General features: G+C 43.9%; 1 protein-coding gene across 1 annotated transcript in view; it reads left to right on the forward strand.

Moving 5' to 3' along the window:
- LOC110522702 (growth arrest-specific protein 2) overlaps positions 1-15,086 on the forward strand; it is a 46,732-nt gene extending 31,646 nt beyond the window's left edge. Inside the window, exons 5-8 of the mRNA XM_036968995.2 lie at positions 2,100-2,163; positions 4,954-5,161; positions 6,385-6,492; positions 14,864-15,086. Coding sequence (XP_036824890.2) covers positions 2,100-2,163; positions 4,954-5,161; positions 6,385-6,492; positions 14,864-15,058 — 575 coding nt within the window. The 3' untranslated portion in view covers positions 15,059-15,086. The remainder of the gene's footprint in view (positions 1-2,099; positions 2,164-4,953; positions 5,162-6,384; positions 6,493-14,863) is intronic.
- Positions 15,087-18,756: the final 3,670 nt, after the last annotated feature.

Raw genomic sequence — 18,756 nt, forward strand, 5'->3', positions numbered from 1 at the left:
TAGTGTGGTCACAACCTCAGTGTGTTACAACAGGGTAGCTAAGCTAACTGTCCTGTTCCCTCAAGGCTAGTTAGTGTGGTCACAACCACGGTGTGTTACAACAGGGTAGCTAAGCTAACTGTCCTGTTCCCTCAAGGCTAGTTAGTGTGGTCACAACCACGGTGTGTTACAACAGGGTAGCTAAGCTAACTGTCCTGTTCCCTCATGGCTAGTTAGTGTGGTCACAACCACAGTGTGTTACAACAGGGTAGCTAAGCTAACTGTCCTGTTCCCTCATGGCTAGTTAGTGTGGTCACAACCACAGTGTGTTACAACAGGGTAGCTAAGCTAACTGTCCTGTTCCCTCATGGCTAGTTAGTGTGGTCACAACCACAGTGTGTTACAACAGGGTAGCTAAGCTAACTGTCCTGTTCCCTCATGGCTAGTTAGTGTGGTCACAACCACAGTGTGTTACAACAGGGTAGCTAAGCTAACTGTCCTGTTCCCTCAAGGCTAGTTAGTGTGGTCACAACCTCAGTGTGTTACAACAGGGTAGCTAAGCTAACTGTCCTGTTTCCTCAAGGCTAGTTAGTGTGGTCACAACCACAGTGTGTTACAACAGGGTAGCTAAGCTAACTGTCCTATTCCCTCAAGGCTAGTTAGTGTGGTCACAACCACAGTGTGTTACAACAGGGTAGCTAAGCTAACTGTCCCGTTCCCTCAAGGCTAGTTAGTGTGGTCACAACCACAGTGTGTTACAACAGGGTAGCTAAGCTAACTGTCCTGTTCCCTCAAGGCTAGTTAGTGTGGTCACAACCACAGTGTGTTTCAACAGGGTAGCTAAGCTAACTGTCCTATTCCCTCAAGGCTAGTTAGTGTGGTCACAACCACAGTGTGTTACAACAGGGTAGCTAAGCTAACTGTCCTGTTCCCTCAAGGCTAGTTAGTGTGGTCACAACCACAGTGTGTTTCAACAGGGTAGCTAAGCTAACTGTCCTATTCCCTCAAGGCTAGTTAGTGTGGTCACAACCACGGTGTGTTACAACAGGGTAGCTAAGCTAACTGTCCTGTTCCCTCAAGGCTAGTTAGTGTGGTCACAACCACGGTGTGTTACAACAGGGTAGCTAAGCTAACTGTCCTATTCCCTCAAGGCTAGTTAGTGTGGTCACAACCACGATATATTACAACAGGGTAGCTAAGCTAACTGTCCTGTTCCCTCAAGGCTAGTTAGTGTGGTCACAACCACAGTGTGTTTCAACAGGGTAGCTAAGCTAACTGTCCTGTTCCCTCATGGCTAGTTAGTGTGGTCACAACCACAGTGTGTTTCAACAGGGTAGCTAAGCTAACTGTCCTGTTCCCTCAAGGCTAGTTAGTGTGGTCACAACCACAGTGTGTTTCAACAGGGTAGCTAAGCTAACTGTCCTGTTCCCTCATGGCTAGTTAGTGTGGTCACAATCACAGTGTGTTACAACAAGGTAGCTAAGCTAACTGTCCTGTTCCCTCAAGGCTAGTTAGTGTGGTCACAACCACAGTGTGTTTCAACAGGGTAGCTAAGCTAACTGTCCTGTTTCCTCAAGGCTAGTTAGTGTGGTCACAACCACAGTGTGTTACAACAGGGTAGCTAAGCTAACTGTCCTGTTCCCACTCTTTCTCCTTCTTGCCTTCTTTTCCCTGTGATGGATTGAATAGTGTATCATCCCGGTGTAGCCGTACGACAACAGGTTTGGAGAACTATTGCTGTCATGATGCATGGTGTGCTGTGTCACACGTCATTATCCCCATCGATCCTCCCACTGTCTGTCACTGTGTTCGTGGGAGTCTAGTTTTAGTCTAGAAATTGCTGTTTTGTCCGATCTTCAAAAAAAAAAAAAAATTCCCGGAGCTGTTTTAAGCCCCCAAAACGCATGTTCACCTTAAACTACCACACCAATATTAAAAAGGTCATCTTTAACAAACAACACTTCTAATTTCCTCTCATACCCATTGGCATGTGCGTATTCGAGTTTTAAACCACTTTAACCCAGTTTCAATGAGATATTATTACCACCTGGTCATTTGAGATGTGTTGCAAGGAAGATCATTCGCTTAATGAATGATTTTATATTGATTTCTCCTATTAGTTCTTCACAAGCAGCCACGGGAAGTGTGTCTGTGTCTCCTCCAACTGGGAAGGATAGCATCTCGGTAAGAAAGAATTGATGAGGGATTTTTTCCCCTTATTGTTCATTTAAAAAATGATTCAATTAAAATGCCTTCAATATCAATTGAATTTGTATGTATGTTTATATATTATATACATGTGTATTTAAATAGAAGTTTAATTAACCTTTTGATGACATCCTGTCAGAGACGATTATCCTCAGTCTGTAAAAATATCAAACCTAAAGGAGTGAGGTAGTCCCACTCCTAAAATATTTTACATTTTTTGGATTGAGAGAGTGATGAAACAACAGTGGGCCAGATTCAACCCCATTCTGCAGTGGTATAGATAATCTGTGTGATGAAACTGCAGTGGGCCAGATTCAACTCCATGCTGCAGTGGTATATAGATCCGAAAAACAGTGGCTTTGACTGCCAGACCACCACCCTAGGCCACTTTAAACCATTGCATTGTTGAATACTTGTTTCTGATTGGCTTGAAGGGCATTCTAGGGCTTTATTTTCCTTTAGTAACACAGTATATTTTCACGATAGAACATTTATGAACTATAGCCTTTTTAATTCTATGTTCGAGCTGCTTTTGAAAATCAAAAGTCGAATTGATAATAATATTGACATTGTTGAATTCGATTTTCATAATAGCAAGCTAGGTTTGGTTATCTAAACTAGCAAGTCTGTTTGGTTACGACGGCAACTACTGTAGCTATCTAAATTAACTTGTTAGCTACTTCGGTTGCTGTTGAACACATTTCTACCGGCAAATGTGTTAAATTATAGTCATGGTATAAAAGAGATGGGAAATAATGCAACTCCGTGAAAGGTCATTTCCTCTCAGCTGGCGCGTTGTGGAACACACCTTCCACGTTGTTTATTAATCTCTGATGACGCGTTGTGGAACACACCTTCCACGTTGTTTATTATTCTCTGATGACGCGTTGTGGAACACACCTTCCACGTTGTTTATGTTGTGGAACACACCTTCCACGTTGTTTATGTTGTGGAACTCACCTTCCACGTTGTTTATTATTCTCAGCTGGCGCGTTGTGGAACACACCTTCCACGTTGTTTATTAATCTCTGATGAGGCGTTGTGGAACACACCTTCCACGTTGTTTATTAATCTCTGATGAGGCGTTGTGGAACACACCTTCCACGTTGTTTATTAATCTCTGATGAGGCGTTGTGGAACACACCTTCCACGTTGTTTATGTTGTGGAACACACCTTCCACGTTGTTTATGTTGTGGAACTCACCTTCCACGTTGTTTATTATTCTCAGCTGGCGCGTTGTGGAACACACCTTCCACGTTGTTTATGTTGTGGAACTCACCTTCCACGTTGTTTATGTTGTGGAACTCACCTTCCACGTTGTTTATTATTCTCAGCTGGCGCGTTGTGGAACACACCTTCCACGTTGTTTATTATTCTCTGATGACGCGTTGTGGAACACACCTTCCACGTTGTTTATTATTCTCTGATGAGGCGTTGTGGAAAACACCTTCCACGTTGTTTATTAATCTCTGATGAGGCGTTGTGGAACACACCTTCCACGTTGTTTATTAATCTCTGATGACGCGTTGTGGAACACACCTTCCACGTTGTTTATTAATCTCTGATGAGGCGTTGTGGAACACACCTTCCACGTTGTTTATTAATCTCTGATGACGCGTTGTGGAACACACCTTCCACGTTGTTTATTATTCTCTGATGACGCGTTGTGGAAAACACCTTCCACGCTGTTTATGTTGTGGAACACACCTTCCACGTTGTTTATTATTCTCTGATGACGCGTTGTGGAAAACACCTTCCACGTTGTTTATTATTCTCTGATGACGCGTTGTGGAAAACACCTTCCACGCTGTTTATGTTGTGGAACACACCTTCCACGTTGTTTATTCTCTGATGACACGTTGTGGAACAGACCTTCCACGTTGTTTATTATTCTCTGATGACACGTTGTGGAACAGACCTTCCACGTTGTTTATTATTCTCTGATGACGCGTTGTGGAAAACACCTTCCACGTTGTTTATTATTCTCTGATGACGCGTTGTGGAAAACACCTTCCACGCTGTTTATGTTGTGGAACACACCTTCCACGTTGTTTATTCTCTGATGACACGTTGTGGAACAGACCTTCCACGTTGTTTATTATTCTCTGATGACGCGTTGTGGAAAACACCTTCCACGCTGTTTATGTTGTGGAACACACCTTCCACGTTGTTTATTCTCTGATGACACGTTGTGGAACACACCTTCCACGTTGTTTATTATTCTCTGATGACACGTTGTGGAACACACCTTCCACGTTGTTTATTCTCTGATGACACGTTGTGGAACAGACCTTCCACGTTGTTTATTAATCTCTGATGACGCGTTGTGGAACTCACCTTCCACGTTGTTTATTATTCTCTGATGACGCGTTGTGGAACACACCTTCCACGTTGTTTATTAATCTCTGATGACGCGTTGTGGAACACACCTTCCACGTTGTTTATTAATCTCTGATGACGCGTTGTGGAACACACCTTCCACGTTGTTTATTAATCTCTGATGACGCGTTGTGGAACTCACCTTCCACGTTGTTTATTATTCTCTGATGACACGTTGTGGAACAGACCTTCCACGTTGTTTATTATTCTCTGATGACACGTTGTGGAACACACCTTCCACGTTGTTTATTCTCTGATGACACGTTGTGGAACACACCTTACCCGTTGGTAATGATTTTCCATAGAACGCATAGCCCCTCGTTGATTATCCCTTAAGTAATGTATACCTTAATGTAAACTGATTTTCCAATGGTCTCATTCTTTAGGTACAACGTGGAGCCTCCTTGGCTTATCAAGCTGGAGAAGGAGATAGAACAGGAGGAGATAGCACCCCTACCTTCACCTGTCTCCCACTCTCCATCCCCCTCTCCAACCCCCTCTCCAACCCCCCCATCCTCCTCTCCTTCCAAGTGCTCGTCGTCCAAGTGCTCGTCGTCTAGCCAGAAGAGCACAGGGAAGCTGTTGGATGATGCAGTGAGTTGGGTGGAATGCTGAACTGCTGAACTTTTTCATGGATATTTCTGGGAATTACCAGTAATTTGTGGTGGTTTTCGACCCTTATTGACCTCCCTACTCGTCTGGTGTTTAACTATAACACAAATCCCCACAAGAATAGTAAACAAACAAGACATTTGACCAACTGGGGATATTTTATTAGTCCCCACAACGTCAAATTCTATTTTTAGAGGGTTAAGGTTAAGAATTAGGGTTAATGTTGTTGTTGTTGGGGGAGGCCTGAGAGAGGTGCTGATTCTGGAGGTAGGCTGCTCATATGACTGTTACATGGAGTCAACCTTTTCTGACAAGATGCTTAAATACCAGCCCCTCATCACCCCTGAACAGACCTTTTCTGAGGAGCTGCTTAAATTCCAGCCCCTCATCACACCTGAACAGCCTTGGATATCAGTGCAGGCTTGCTGTGTTGATATTGATATTGATATTGGGAAGTCTGGGTCATGTTAACAGGCTGACAGTGGCTGGCCTTCAGATTGCAGTCTGGGTCATGTTAACAGGCTGACTGTACCTGGCCTTCAGATAGCATTCTGGGCCATGTTTACAGGCTGACTGTGCCTGGCCTTCAGATAGCAGTCTGGGCCATGTTTACAGGCTGACTGTACCTGGCCTTCAGATAGCAGTCTGGGCCATGTTTACAGGCAGATTGTACCTGACCTTCAGATAACAGTCTGGGCCATGTCCACAGGCTGACAGTACCTGGCCTTCAGATAGCAGGCCTACATCAGATGAGGATAGAGATGTACTGCTCTGTATTAGCAGTCATGGGCAGCCTTGCTGTGTGGAGGAGAAGGTGCAGTCTGTTTCCCCAGTGTTCCAGAAGGTGCTGTCTGGTTCCCATGGGTTCCAGAAGCTGCTGTCTGGTTCCCTAGTGTTCCAGAAGGTGCCGTCTGTTTCCCCAGTGTTCCAGAAGGTGCTGTCTGTTGCCCCAGGGGTTCCAGAAGGTGCTGTCTGTTTCCCCAGGGGTTCCAGAAGGTGCTGTCTGTTTCCCCAGGGGTTCCAGAAGGTGCTGTCTGTTTCCCCAGGGGTTCCAGAAGGTGCTGTCTGTTTCCCCAGGGGTTCCAGAAGGTGCTGTCTGTTTCCCCAGGGGTACAGATATCTGTCCTAAAATGTGAGTGTGTGTGTGTGTGTGTGTGTGTGTGTGTGTGTGTGTGTGTGTGTGTGTGTGTGTGTGTGTGTGTCAGGTGAAGCATTTCTCGGAGGACTCTCCCTGCAAGTGTCCCAATAAGTTCTGTGTGGAGAGACAGGCCCAGGGCCGCTACCGCGTTGGAGAGAAGATGCTCTTCATCAGGGTGGGTGGAACACATCACACACACACATCACACACGTCAAACACATCTCACACACACACACCGTGTAGGATAGAAGATGCTATTCATCAGGGTGGGTGCAACACATCACACACACACATCACACACGTCAAACACATCACACACACACACCGTGTAGGAGAGAAGATGCTATTCATCAGGGTTGGTTGCAACACATCACACACACACACACACATCAAACACACACACACCGTGTAGGAGAGAAGATGCTATTCACCGGGGTGGGTGACACCTCATCTTTATAACTTGTTACACAATAACCTTGTTTTTGTTTGTTTAAAGGGGGAACTCCACTTCCCTTTGGTATTTTTTGTTGTTGTTTGTAGAGACGGTGTGAAATGGAGGGTTAACCGGTGAACGAACCTCTGGAACAAGAACCTTGTTTTTCTAACATGATTTTCTAGTTACACACGGTTCAGCCACTTAGCTCGCAGGCAGCTGGACTTTCAATTGGGCGTGGACAGTCCCTGCCTGAAGTAACTTTGACCAAATGTTTTGGGTTTAGGGTGGGATCAAATCTGAAGCATTGAAAACTGGTGTAAATGATTTACTGTACGTGATTTACACTGGGGTTGTGTTGTTACATATTGCTGTGGATATTCCCATGTGAACAAATACTATGGGATACTATAGTACTTACTATAGAATTCCATTGTAAACTCATAGAATTCTATTGTAAACTCATAGAATTCTATTGTAAACTCATAGAATTCTATTGTAAACTCATAGAATTCTATTGTAAACTCATATAATTCTATTGTAAACTGTAGTATACTATAGTACTTACTATAGAATTATATTGTAAACTCATAGAATTCTATTGTAAACTCATATAATTATATTGTAAACTGTAGTATACTATAGTACTTACTATAGAATTATAATGTAAACTGTAGTATACTATACTACATACTGTAGTATTCCTCGATCATGTGTAGTACTTACTATAAAATGTACGTATTCTACAGTATAGACTTAATCTCGGGCCTAACAACACCACGTCAATATATCCTCCAAACACTAACTTCTCGGGCATTATCACCTAATTGTAGTATGCTACGCTAAAATACTACAGTATTATCCACACACAAAAAAACACAGTAGTAAAAACTACAGTAATGTCCGCAAAAACACTACACTTTTCCCCTCCGTATCCCAACTTGTACCACTCGTAAGGGAGGAAACCTACATGGCAAATCTAGACCATATGTTGTGTTCCCTATAGGTTACAGAGAAGAGCAGAAGCTCTGAACTCTCCTGTCAGAACCCAGACCGACCTACACACCTACAGGTTATGGAACATTTGGCTAATTTTGGGGTTTTCTCCAGTTCTTTTCCTCAAGGAGAAAGTCCCCCACACTTCTATGTCAAAGATAATTAAACCAAAATACTACAGCGATGTCCCCAAAAATCCTACAGTAATTACTAGAGTATATTACAGTATGCAAAAACACTACAGTAAATATTACAGTATACTCCAATCCACAAAAAACACTACCTTCATTACCATAGTATATTGTATACTATTTTTTTTCCCACTACATTATTTATACTATAGTTAACTTTTTGTGGACTTCATTCAGTGAATTCAATAAAATAAAACAAATAAACATATATTTAACCTTTATTTAACCTTTAACTAGGCAAGTCAGTTAAGAACAAATTCTTATTCACAATGACGGCCTACCCCTCCGGCCAAACCCGGACGACGCTGGGCCAATTGTGCGGTGCCCTATGGGACTCCCAATCACGGCCGGTTGTGATACAGCCTGGATTTGAACCAGGGTGTCTCTAGTGATGCCTCTGGGACTGAGATGCAGTGCCTTAGACCGCTGCACCACTCGGGAGCCCCAGCATATAAATAGAGTAGACCTATAGTACAGTATAATATAATATTTGTTTATATAAGTTAACAAGCCAGGTATGAATATGGATTGTACGCTGTCTATAGAATCTCTTACTTACTTAGGCCCATTGCTCCTCAGTGTCCTCAGGGACTACAGACGGCTGTTGAATGACTCATCCTATTCTGTCCCCATTGCAAACCCACTCTTTTCTCATTGTTCTGAGATTTGATGAGTCTGAATTGAATGAGTCTGAATTGAATGAGTCTGAATTGAATGAGTCTGGATTTTAGTTGACCCAATGTTTCGCCCACAGACGTCATTGTTTTATTGTTCTGTCCCCTTTTTTTGTCCAGGTTTTTATCTAGGCTGGATTATATTGGGGATTTCAGTTCACCAACAATAAGGTTCTTTATCTCAATGTAAGGTCACAGGCCGTGTCCCAAACGGCACCCTATTCTCTCTACAGTACACTACTTTAGACCAGATTCCCTGGTCAAAAATAGTGCACTAACTAAAAGGGTGCCGTTTGGAACAATACCACGTTCATACCGTTACAGCCACGGTGCCACATTGCAGTGTGTTGATATTTGGACTGTGTGGATGACAGACGTCCATTGTCCCTGCTGGTAGCAGCTCCTTTGCTGCTGTGAGGCTTCATTTACTGGTGAATGGTATTCCAACTATGTCTGTCTCGAGGCCAAGAGGCCAACCCATGGAGATATATATATATATATATATATATAAGGACTCCTCCTTGTATTGTCCATGCAAAAACGGGTTCTATCCATCTAGACTCCGGTGTCTATCTCTATGGGTCAGCCAGGGTTGATGTGGTTCTGGTTCACCCACTGTACTGGGAGATGAGAGCCCTCCAGTTCAATCCAACAGGCTTGATAAATAGTCCATAGGATTAGAAAAGATGCTTGAGGATAATGCTATTATTGTTGCCATGGCGCTAACGGCGCTTATAAATCAATAATCCTCCCCGTTTACATAAAATATGATTTTCTTATGCAGCTAAATAAATACTGTACCTCAAACAGACCTTACAAAAAGCACCTTGAGTGAACGAAGTGTATTGACAAGTACAGATTGGTTGAGGTAGCATTGGTGCCCTTGGGATCTGTGGTTACTTGGCAACCTCCAACCAGGATTCACACGTCTGAGAACGAGGATGCTGTGGAAGGAGGAACTGGACTGTGGTTCGAGATGTGCTGACAACCCGCTCTAGAAAGAGCCTCTACTGGGTAGCGCAGCTTCTGTATGGACAACTGGATCACAACTGGAGAATAGGACAGGTTCTGTATGTTAGCCCGGTTTTCTCCGGACCAGTGTTCAGCGTCTGAAATAAACCTTTTGCTCCGATTTAGTGCCATTCTACCGACAGATATCTGAAATACACAGTGAACGTCAGAGCACTGATCATAACATGAACATCACAAAACAAAGAAGGACGTGTACGAGGAGAAAAAATATCCACCAAAATTACCATCCAGTGTCTATCTATCTGGAAGCACGCTTTCCCCTTAGAAAATATGTTCTACCGTGCAAAATGTGAATACCCAGCATTCTCTGACTGCCTTTTGTACGATAGACAGTGCTTCTTTCAACCATATGGGAGAGTTGCTGAGCAACCAAGGACAAGTAACAAACGGAGGCAAGAGTCTTGATTCTTCTTTGTCCATGGCTGTTTATATTAGAATCCCAAGAATGCACCTCTTAGATTCTAGAGCGTTGGATGGAATGGAACATCTGCTACTGTGTGTTTTTATATGTGAGCTTCCTGCTAGACAATTCCAGCAGTTCATAGGTGTGACCCTCAACCTCTCACTCTAGGTTCTCAGCACAGCGCTCTGCCTTCACTGAGAGAGATGGTTTCATTAAAATTCCTGCAGAGTGGTAACGCCCTCTCCCTTTCTCACCCTCTCTCTTGCTTTCCCCCTCTCCCTCTCTCTCTCCCCCTCCCCCTCTCGTTCTCTCTCTCCACTCTGCCTCTTCTCTAATAAAATGCATTGCTGACAGGTCAGAAATATCCTCCTTTGCTAGGAGAGAAATTAGTTTTCCGCCCACAGTCATCTGAAGACAAAATAAAACGTGTTGTGGTGCATTGGAATCATGTCCTTCAGGAGAAAAGCCAAGGGTGTAGGCTTATACAAAGCTGGTCCCTCATCCTCCAGCAAAAAGCCAAGGATGTAGGCTTATACAAAGCTGGTCCCTCATCCTCCAGCAAAAAGCCAAGGATGTAGGCTGAGTGTAGTGTACAGTATATAGAAGAATTAATACCCTGTCCCTTGGCCTTCCACAAGCAGTCAGTCTGTGGAGAATGACCTTCTCAGCCCTTCTCAGTAAATTAATGTGTTGTACCTTTACTGATGGGACTGACCAGTCTGAAACTTTGAGAACACAGGAGGCCACCAGGCCACCCCCAGGCTCCCCTCTCTCTGCTGGGTGCAGATCTAGCTGGGGTCCCCCTGTCTCCCAGCACCATAGATTCATTATTGAAAAGGCCTCTGTACCAAAAGCCCATTATATTCCCTAGTCACAGAGCCTTGGGGAAAATACTGTCATGATTGGAACCACTGCCCTGCCAATGGACTGTTGATTGATTCTGTTAAATGTTTGATGTTATTATATTATGCTGCTGGAGGCTTGACAGAGAGAAAACTACATGCACTATCAATCAAATGTATTTATAAAGCCCTTGTTACATCAACCATTTCCACAAAGTGCTATACAGAAAACCAGCCGAAAACCCCAAACAGCAAGAGGGTTTAATTACAATTCCTCCAGAGTAGTAACTCCCTCTCTCTTGCTCTCCCGCTCTCTCGCTCTCCCTTTCCCCCCCTCTCTCTCTCTCCCTTTCTCTCCCCTCCCCCCTCTCTCTCTCTCCCATTCTCTCTCTCCTCTCTCCTAACTCTATCTCCTCTCTCTGTCCCCTCTCTCTCCCTTTCCCCCCTCTCTCTCTCTCTCCCTTTCTCTCCCCTCCCCCCTCTCTCTCTCTCCCATTCTCTCTCTCCTCTCTCCTCTCTCTCTCCCCTCTCTCTCTCCCCCTCTCTCTCTCTCTCCCTTTCTCTCCCCTCCCCCCTCTCTCTCTCTCGCTCTCCCTTTCTCTCTCTCCTCTCTCCTAACTCTATCTCCTCTCTCTCTCTCTCCCCATCTACATGACCAAAAGTATGTGGACACCTGCACATAAAACATCTCATTCCAAATTGAATGGGCATTAATATGGAGTTGGTCCCCCCTTTTCTGCTACAACATCATCCACTTTTCTGGGAAGGCTTTCCACTAGATTTTGGAACATTGATGCAGGGACTTGCTTCCATTCAGCCACAAGAGCATTAGTGACGTCGGGCACTTGATTTCAGGCGATTAGTCCTGGCTCGCAGTCGACGTTCCAATTCATGCCAAAGGCATTCGATGGGGTTGAGGTCAGGGCTCTGTGCAGGCCAGTCAAGTTCTTCCACACCGATCTCAACAAACCATTTCTGTATGGACCTCGCTTTTGTGCTGAAACAATAAAGGGCTTTCCCTGAACTGTTGCCACAAAGTTGAAAGCACAGAATCGTCTAGATTGTAATTGTATGTTGTAGTGTTAAGATTTCCCTTCACTGGAACTAAGGAGCCTGAACCATGAAAAACAACCCCTGACCATTATTCCTCCTCCACCAAACTTTACAGTTGGCAATATGCATTTGGGCAGGTAGCATTCTCTTGGCATTCGCCACACTCAGATTAATCTGTCGGACTGCCATGAGGTGAAGCGTGATTCATCATATCTGTAAATAGCTCATCCAACTACCTCATCCCCATATTATTACTTACCCTCTTGCTCTTTTGCACCCCAGTATCTCTACTTGCACATTCATCTTCTGCACATCTATCACTCCAGTGTTTAATTGCTAAAATGTAATTACTTCGCCAATACGGCCTATTTATTGCCTTACCTCCCTAATCTTACCTAATTTGCACACACTGTATATAGATTTTTCCCTATTGTGTTATTGACTGTACGTTTGTTTATTCCACGTGTAACTCTGTGTTGTTGTTTGTGTCTCACTGCTTAGATTTATCTTGGCCAGGTCGCAGTTGTAAATGAGAACTTGTTCTCAGCTGGCCTACTTGGTTAAATAAAGGTGAAATAAACAATAAATAAATAAACTCCAGAGAATGCATTTCCACTGCTCCAGTCCAATGGCGGCAAACTTTACACCACTCTAGCCGATGCTTGGCATCGCGCATGGTGATCTTAGGCTTGTATGCTGCTGCTCGGCCATGGAAACCCATTTCATGAAGCTCCCGACGAACAGTTCTTGTGCTGACATTGCTTCCAGAGGCAGTTTGGAACTCGGCAGTGAGTGTTTTAACTGAGGACAGACTATTTTTACACCCTATGCGCATCAGCACTATGCGGTCCCATTCTGTGAGATTGTGTGGCCTACCATTTTGCTGCTGAGCCTTTGTTGCTCCTAGACATTTCCACTTCACAATAACAGCACTTACAGTTGACCGGGAAAGCTCTGTCAGGGCAAAAAAATGTGACAAACTTACTTGTTGGAAAGGTGGCATCCTATGACGGTGCCACGTTGAAAGTCACTGAGCTCTTCAGTACGGGCCCTTCCACTGCCAATGTTTGTCTATGGAGATTGCATGGCTGTGTGCTCGATTTTATACACCCGTCAGCAACGGTTGTGGCTGAAATAGCCAAATCCACTAATTTTAAGGTGTGTCCACATACTTTTGTCTATATAGTGTATATGGGTGTGGGGAACACTCTCTTACTTTCTTCCTCTCAGACCTGATTAAGTGTACCTTGTTGTGTTTGGCCATCAGTCAGCAACAATCAGCAGTATGCCTGCACTGGGTCAAACTGGTACTTCCTGTCAGTGACAACTCTAAATGTTCAGCTTCTGATCTGTTATCTTGTTGTTTATCACACCATTCGTAGAATTCATATTCCCTTGCAGTTAAAAACACAACGTTTGAGGCTATGGAGATTTTGTTATTTTGTGTGTTTGGTTTTGCTATATATATTAAAACAATGAAAATTTGGACAATTGGGGACATTTCTCCCGGTCTGCACAAGGGAGAAAAAAAGGCTATTTTAGGCTTAGGATGGGAATCAATTGTTTGGTTCCAACAAGGATAGTAAAGACAAATGTTTGTGTCTGATGACAATATATTTTTTATTTCCCTCTCCTGCCATTTATTGGTGTGGCGTTAGAGGTTGCCATGGTACCCAACCCACCCAGAAAATGTGCAGCATGTAGCAGGCAGCATGAGCGAATAAACAGTTGTAATTTAAATAAACAGAATGTTGCTGTATAAAATTCAGCCCGCATTACAATGTATTGGTGAACGCACAGCATGTTGATTTCTAGTTTTGAGTCATTTATTAGTGAAAAGGAATCCAACAATGCCATTGTTAATGATGTGCAAATATTGTACTGAACAAAAATATGAAAAATGGAACATGCAACAATTTCAAAGATTTTCCTGAGTTACATTTCATATATTAGGAAATCAGTCAATTGAAATAAATAAATTAGGCCCTAATCTATGGATTTCACATGACTGGGCAGGGGTGCAGCCGTGGGTGGGCAGAGCCCCGCTCACTTGAGAGACTGGCCCACCCACATTGGAGCAAGGCCCAGCCAATCAGAATGAGTTTTTCCCAACAAGAGGGCTTTATTACAGACAGAAATACACCCTCAGTTTCATCAGCTGTCAAGGGTGGCTGGTCTCAGGCGATCCCTCAGGGAGGGGGGGGAAGAGTCGAAGCTGGATGTGGAGACCCTGGGTTAGCGTGGTTACACGTGGTCTGCGGTTGTGAGGCCTGTTGGACGTACTGCCGAATTCTCTAAAAGGATATATAATAGGAGGTTTATGGTAGAGAACTTAACATTCAATGCTCTGGTGGACATTCCTGCAGTCAGCATACCAATTTGCCCACTCCCTCAACACTTGAGACATCTGTGGCATTGTGTTGTGTGACAAAACTGCACGTTTTAGAGTGGCCTTTTATTGTCCCCCGGCACAAGGTGCACCTGTGTAATCATGTTATTTTAATCAGCTTCTTGATATGCCACATCTGTCAGGTGGATGGATTATCGTGACAAAGGAGAAATGTTCACTAACAGGGATGTAAACACACTGGTGAGAAATAAGATTTTTGTGCATTTGGAAAATATCTAGATTATTTTATTTCAGCTCATGAAACATGGGACCAATACTTTACATGTTGTGTATTTTGTTCAGTGTTGTAGGACTAGCTATTAATGATCAGGTAGAACAGAAAATCAGCAGTACTCTAGACCTCCAGGATCTGATTTGAATATCCCTGTACTACACCATGAAATGATATTGTCAGCTAAAGATTATCCCAGTTTTGTACATATGTTTGTTATTCGCCTTGCCTGGGATAAAGCAGAACACACATGTTAATTTGTGAACACTGAATGGACAATAATGTAATCTTCTTCTCCTAGATGCTACACAACAAGCATGTGATGGTGCGTGTGGGAGGAGGCTGGGAGACCTTTGAAAGTTACCTTCTGAAACACGACCCATGTCGAATGCTCCAGATCTCCAGAGTGGAGGGGAAGACCTCTCCCATGTCCTCCAAGGACCTCACCCCAGACAGCTACCTGGTGGTGGCCGCAGAGCACCGCAGCAAAAATTAAAGATGGCAACACCCCACCGCAGAAAAAAGTAAAGATGGCCACACCCCAACGCAGCAACGAGTAAAGATGGCCGCACCCCACCGCAGCTACAAGTAAAGATGGCCACACCCCACCGCAGCAACGAGTAAAGATGGCCGCACCCCACCGCAGCAACAAGTAAAGATGGCCGCACCCCACCGCAGCTACAAGTAAAGATGGCCGCACCCCACCGCAGCAACAAGTAAAGATGGCCGCACCCCACCGCAGCTACAAGTAAAGATGGCCGCACCCCACCGCAGCAAGAAGTAAAGATGGTCGCACCCCACCGCAGCAACGAGTAAAGATGGCCGCACCCCACCGCAGCAAGAAGTAAAGATGGCCGCACACCACCGCAGCAACGAGTAAAGATGGCCGCACCCCACCGCAGCTACAAGTAAAGATGGCCGCACCCCACCGCAGCAAGAAGTAAAGATGGCCGCACCCCACCGCAGCAAGAAGTAAAGATGGCCGCACACCACCGCAGCAACGAGTAAAGATGGCCGCACCCCACCGCAGCTACAAGTAAAGATGGCCGCACCCCACCGCAGCAAGAAGTAAAGATGGCCGCACCCCACCGCAGCAAGAAGTAAAGATGGCCGCACCCCACCGCAGCAAGAAGTAAAGATGGCCGCACCCCACCTCAGCTACAAGTAAAGATGGCCGCACCCCACCGCAGCAACGAGTAAAGATGGCCGCACCCCACCGCAGCAACAAGTAAAGATGGCCGCACCCCACCGCAGCTACAAGTAAAGATGGCCGCACCCCACCGCAGCAAGAAGTAAAGATGGCCGCACACCACCCCAGCAAGAAGATGGCAGCAATTAACCCGCTGAAAATCCTCCCACTTGGTTGCCAACAGATTTTCTCGTGGAGTTTTCAATCAATAGGGTTTTCAGTACATTTAACTAAAGCCATCCCTTTAAATACGCTGTACCTTTAATTAGAATTTTGTCGACAGACTCACTAGAATACATGGAGAGAACAGGTTCAGAATATTAGAAATCAATGGAAGAAAACCATTTATTTCCATCTCCGTTACAACACCAATTGGTGGATTTAAAAATACTCTGATCTTGTATATTATTTAGGGTTTAGGAAAGTATTCTGAACAAAAATATAAAACGCAACATGGAACAATTTAAAAGATTTTGATGAGTTACAGTTTTATATAAGGAAATCAGTCAATTGAAATAAATGCATTGGGCCCTAATCTATGGATATCACATGCCTGGGCAGGGGCACAGCCATGGTTGGGCCGGGAAGGGCATAGGCCCACCCACTTGGGAGCCAGGCCCAGCCAATCAAAATGAAAATTTCCCCCACAAAAGGGCTTTATTACAGACAGAAATACTCCTCCGCACAGCTCTGGTGGACATTCCTGCAACCAGCATGCCAATTGCAATTTAATCAGCTCCTTGATATGCCACACCTGTCAAGTGGATGGATTATCTTGGCAAAGGAGAAATGCTCACTGACAGGGATGTAAACACATTTGTCTACAACAGTTGCGAGAAATAAGATTTGTGTGTATGGAACATTTCTGGGATCTTTCATTTCAGTTCATGAAACCAACACTTTACATGTTGCATTTTATATTTTTGTAAAGTGTATTTTGAACAAAATAACTTTTAGGCACAACATATTGGTGAATCAAAAATAGTGATTAGATTCATCCTAAAAATTGACATTAATTTGTTCAAACCATGAAATATTGGAAAGTGAGAAATGTGTACAATAGAGGTTGAACGGTAGTCTATAAATTATACCATAATCATGGAACTGTGATGACAACGGTCCAGGCGTCGTGAACCGTACGCCAGGCTAACCTGCTACGGTGTGGTCGGAGTTCCACATTGATTCAATCTGGCTACATGTTCTAAATGACTGCACAATTTGTAACACGTTAGGCTAATATGATCTACTACTGCAGGTGATCATCAGGAACAACCACACGAACGTGACAGAGGGAGAGAAAAAGGTAAACTAACGATGTGAAGGAGTGATGCAAAAATTTTATGAAACTAACAGTGACAATGTATGTGGTTATTACCGTGGAGTATGAAATTACTGTGTGAGAATGGTGTTATTTCTATCGGGGGAAAGAAAGATGTTTCACTTAGAACCGATCGGTTGCTCGACCTTGTTCATTGTTTCATCACGCGTAAAGGTGGAATTAAATCAAGGTTAGAATCTGTAGACTCACCTCTGCCACACCATTTATTTGATCTCCACCCCAAAGGAATATCGGGTGAATGGCATGCTATTCTCATGCTTAAATTCAAGGTCAGAAAACGCGTAAGAACCGTTTTATTAAAAAATACATAAAAAAGGCAATTACTTGTCATTTACGCGCGCTCGGGTAGGAATTCACTCCATAATGATTTAGTTATTTGGGATGTGAGACTGTTTATAGATCATCGGTTCCCTTGACGATAGCTAACTGGTGGTTACCAACTACCGGCGCACGAAATGAAGACGTTCATAATGAGGATGTGACTTTATGTATCTGGTCTTGCATCTCTCCTAGATGATGTCGGCCACAGCAGTGATCCGTGCTTGAAGCGGAATAAAAAAACAAAATGCTGGTCCTCATTTAAGATGCCGGCAGCAGTTTAAGGTGCTGGAGTAGTTTACAGATAGATGAGCACCACTCCAACTCATGCAGTGATTGCATCTCTTCTAGATTATGTAAACTACAAAACACACGGTGGGCAGCAGGCTTGAGTTATCCATCATCTGACTTTACGGTCACAAACGACTAGGTTTTATCATGTCACGACGGTCGTTTGGGTGCAATAAATTAACTTAATTCCTGAGAGCAAATTCAACAAAAATGATGCAGGAATGCTAATCTTGTTTCTAACAAATTATTTCAGAACACGTGCTTCGAGGTGGAATGACCCATAAAATATTTTAACCATTTTAATGACAAATGTGATTTATTCTGTTAGAACAATCTACGCAATGAATGACTTTGCCTGGGATTGAGGCTGGAATATGTGGTGTTAAAAGCATGTTTGTTACCTTGGGTACTTCGGTTGTCAGTGATTTTCTTTGTTGGTTCCCTTTGTTGCGAGTGACTGCGTTTGTCTTGTGGAAACGTAACAATTGAATGAATTCTAGAATAGTTTAAAAGGGGTTCAGACACCCACTGAAAGTTGGCACAGCCACTAGTAAGGGGCTCTAGCAGACAGCCATCATGGATGCACACCTACATTTGCCACTGAAAAAAAAAAAACAGCAACTTAGAATAGGTAGTAAAAAGACTACGGAGCGAAAACAAGCAGGGAAACCAAAACTCAGCCTTTCAAATTTAAGTTGAACTCGCACCTCAGCTGATGTAGCCCTCAAGTTCAACTGGAGCACTGGGCCAGACAGTCCTAAGTAGAACCTGGGCCAAACGATTGAAACACCTTCCCACTGAGATGGCAACCAGCACAGTTGTAACTGACAAGGTGACAATCGGTGCACCCAATGGGCTAAAAACCTGTAAGTGAACATACTGTAATCACTGTAATGGGTATATTCTGAACTAGTGAGTGATTGTTTTCCCCATAAATATGCAGCTACACTACATAAGTCATGGCTAGAACACCACATTTTAAATGTAATCAGTTTTCACAAGTACAAGTTTACCAGTTACCATGTCCAGGGTCTTCTGGGTTATTTTGGGCCACAAT

This window comes from Oncorhynchus mykiss, chromosome 4 (assembly GCF_057628025.1).
Source record: "Oncorhynchus mykiss isolate SJ-2025 chromosome 4, ASM5762802v1, whole genome shotgun sequence".
Lineage (NCBI taxonomy): Eukaryota > Metazoa > Chordata > Actinopteri > Salmoniformes > Salmonidae > Oncorhynchus > Oncorhynchus mykiss.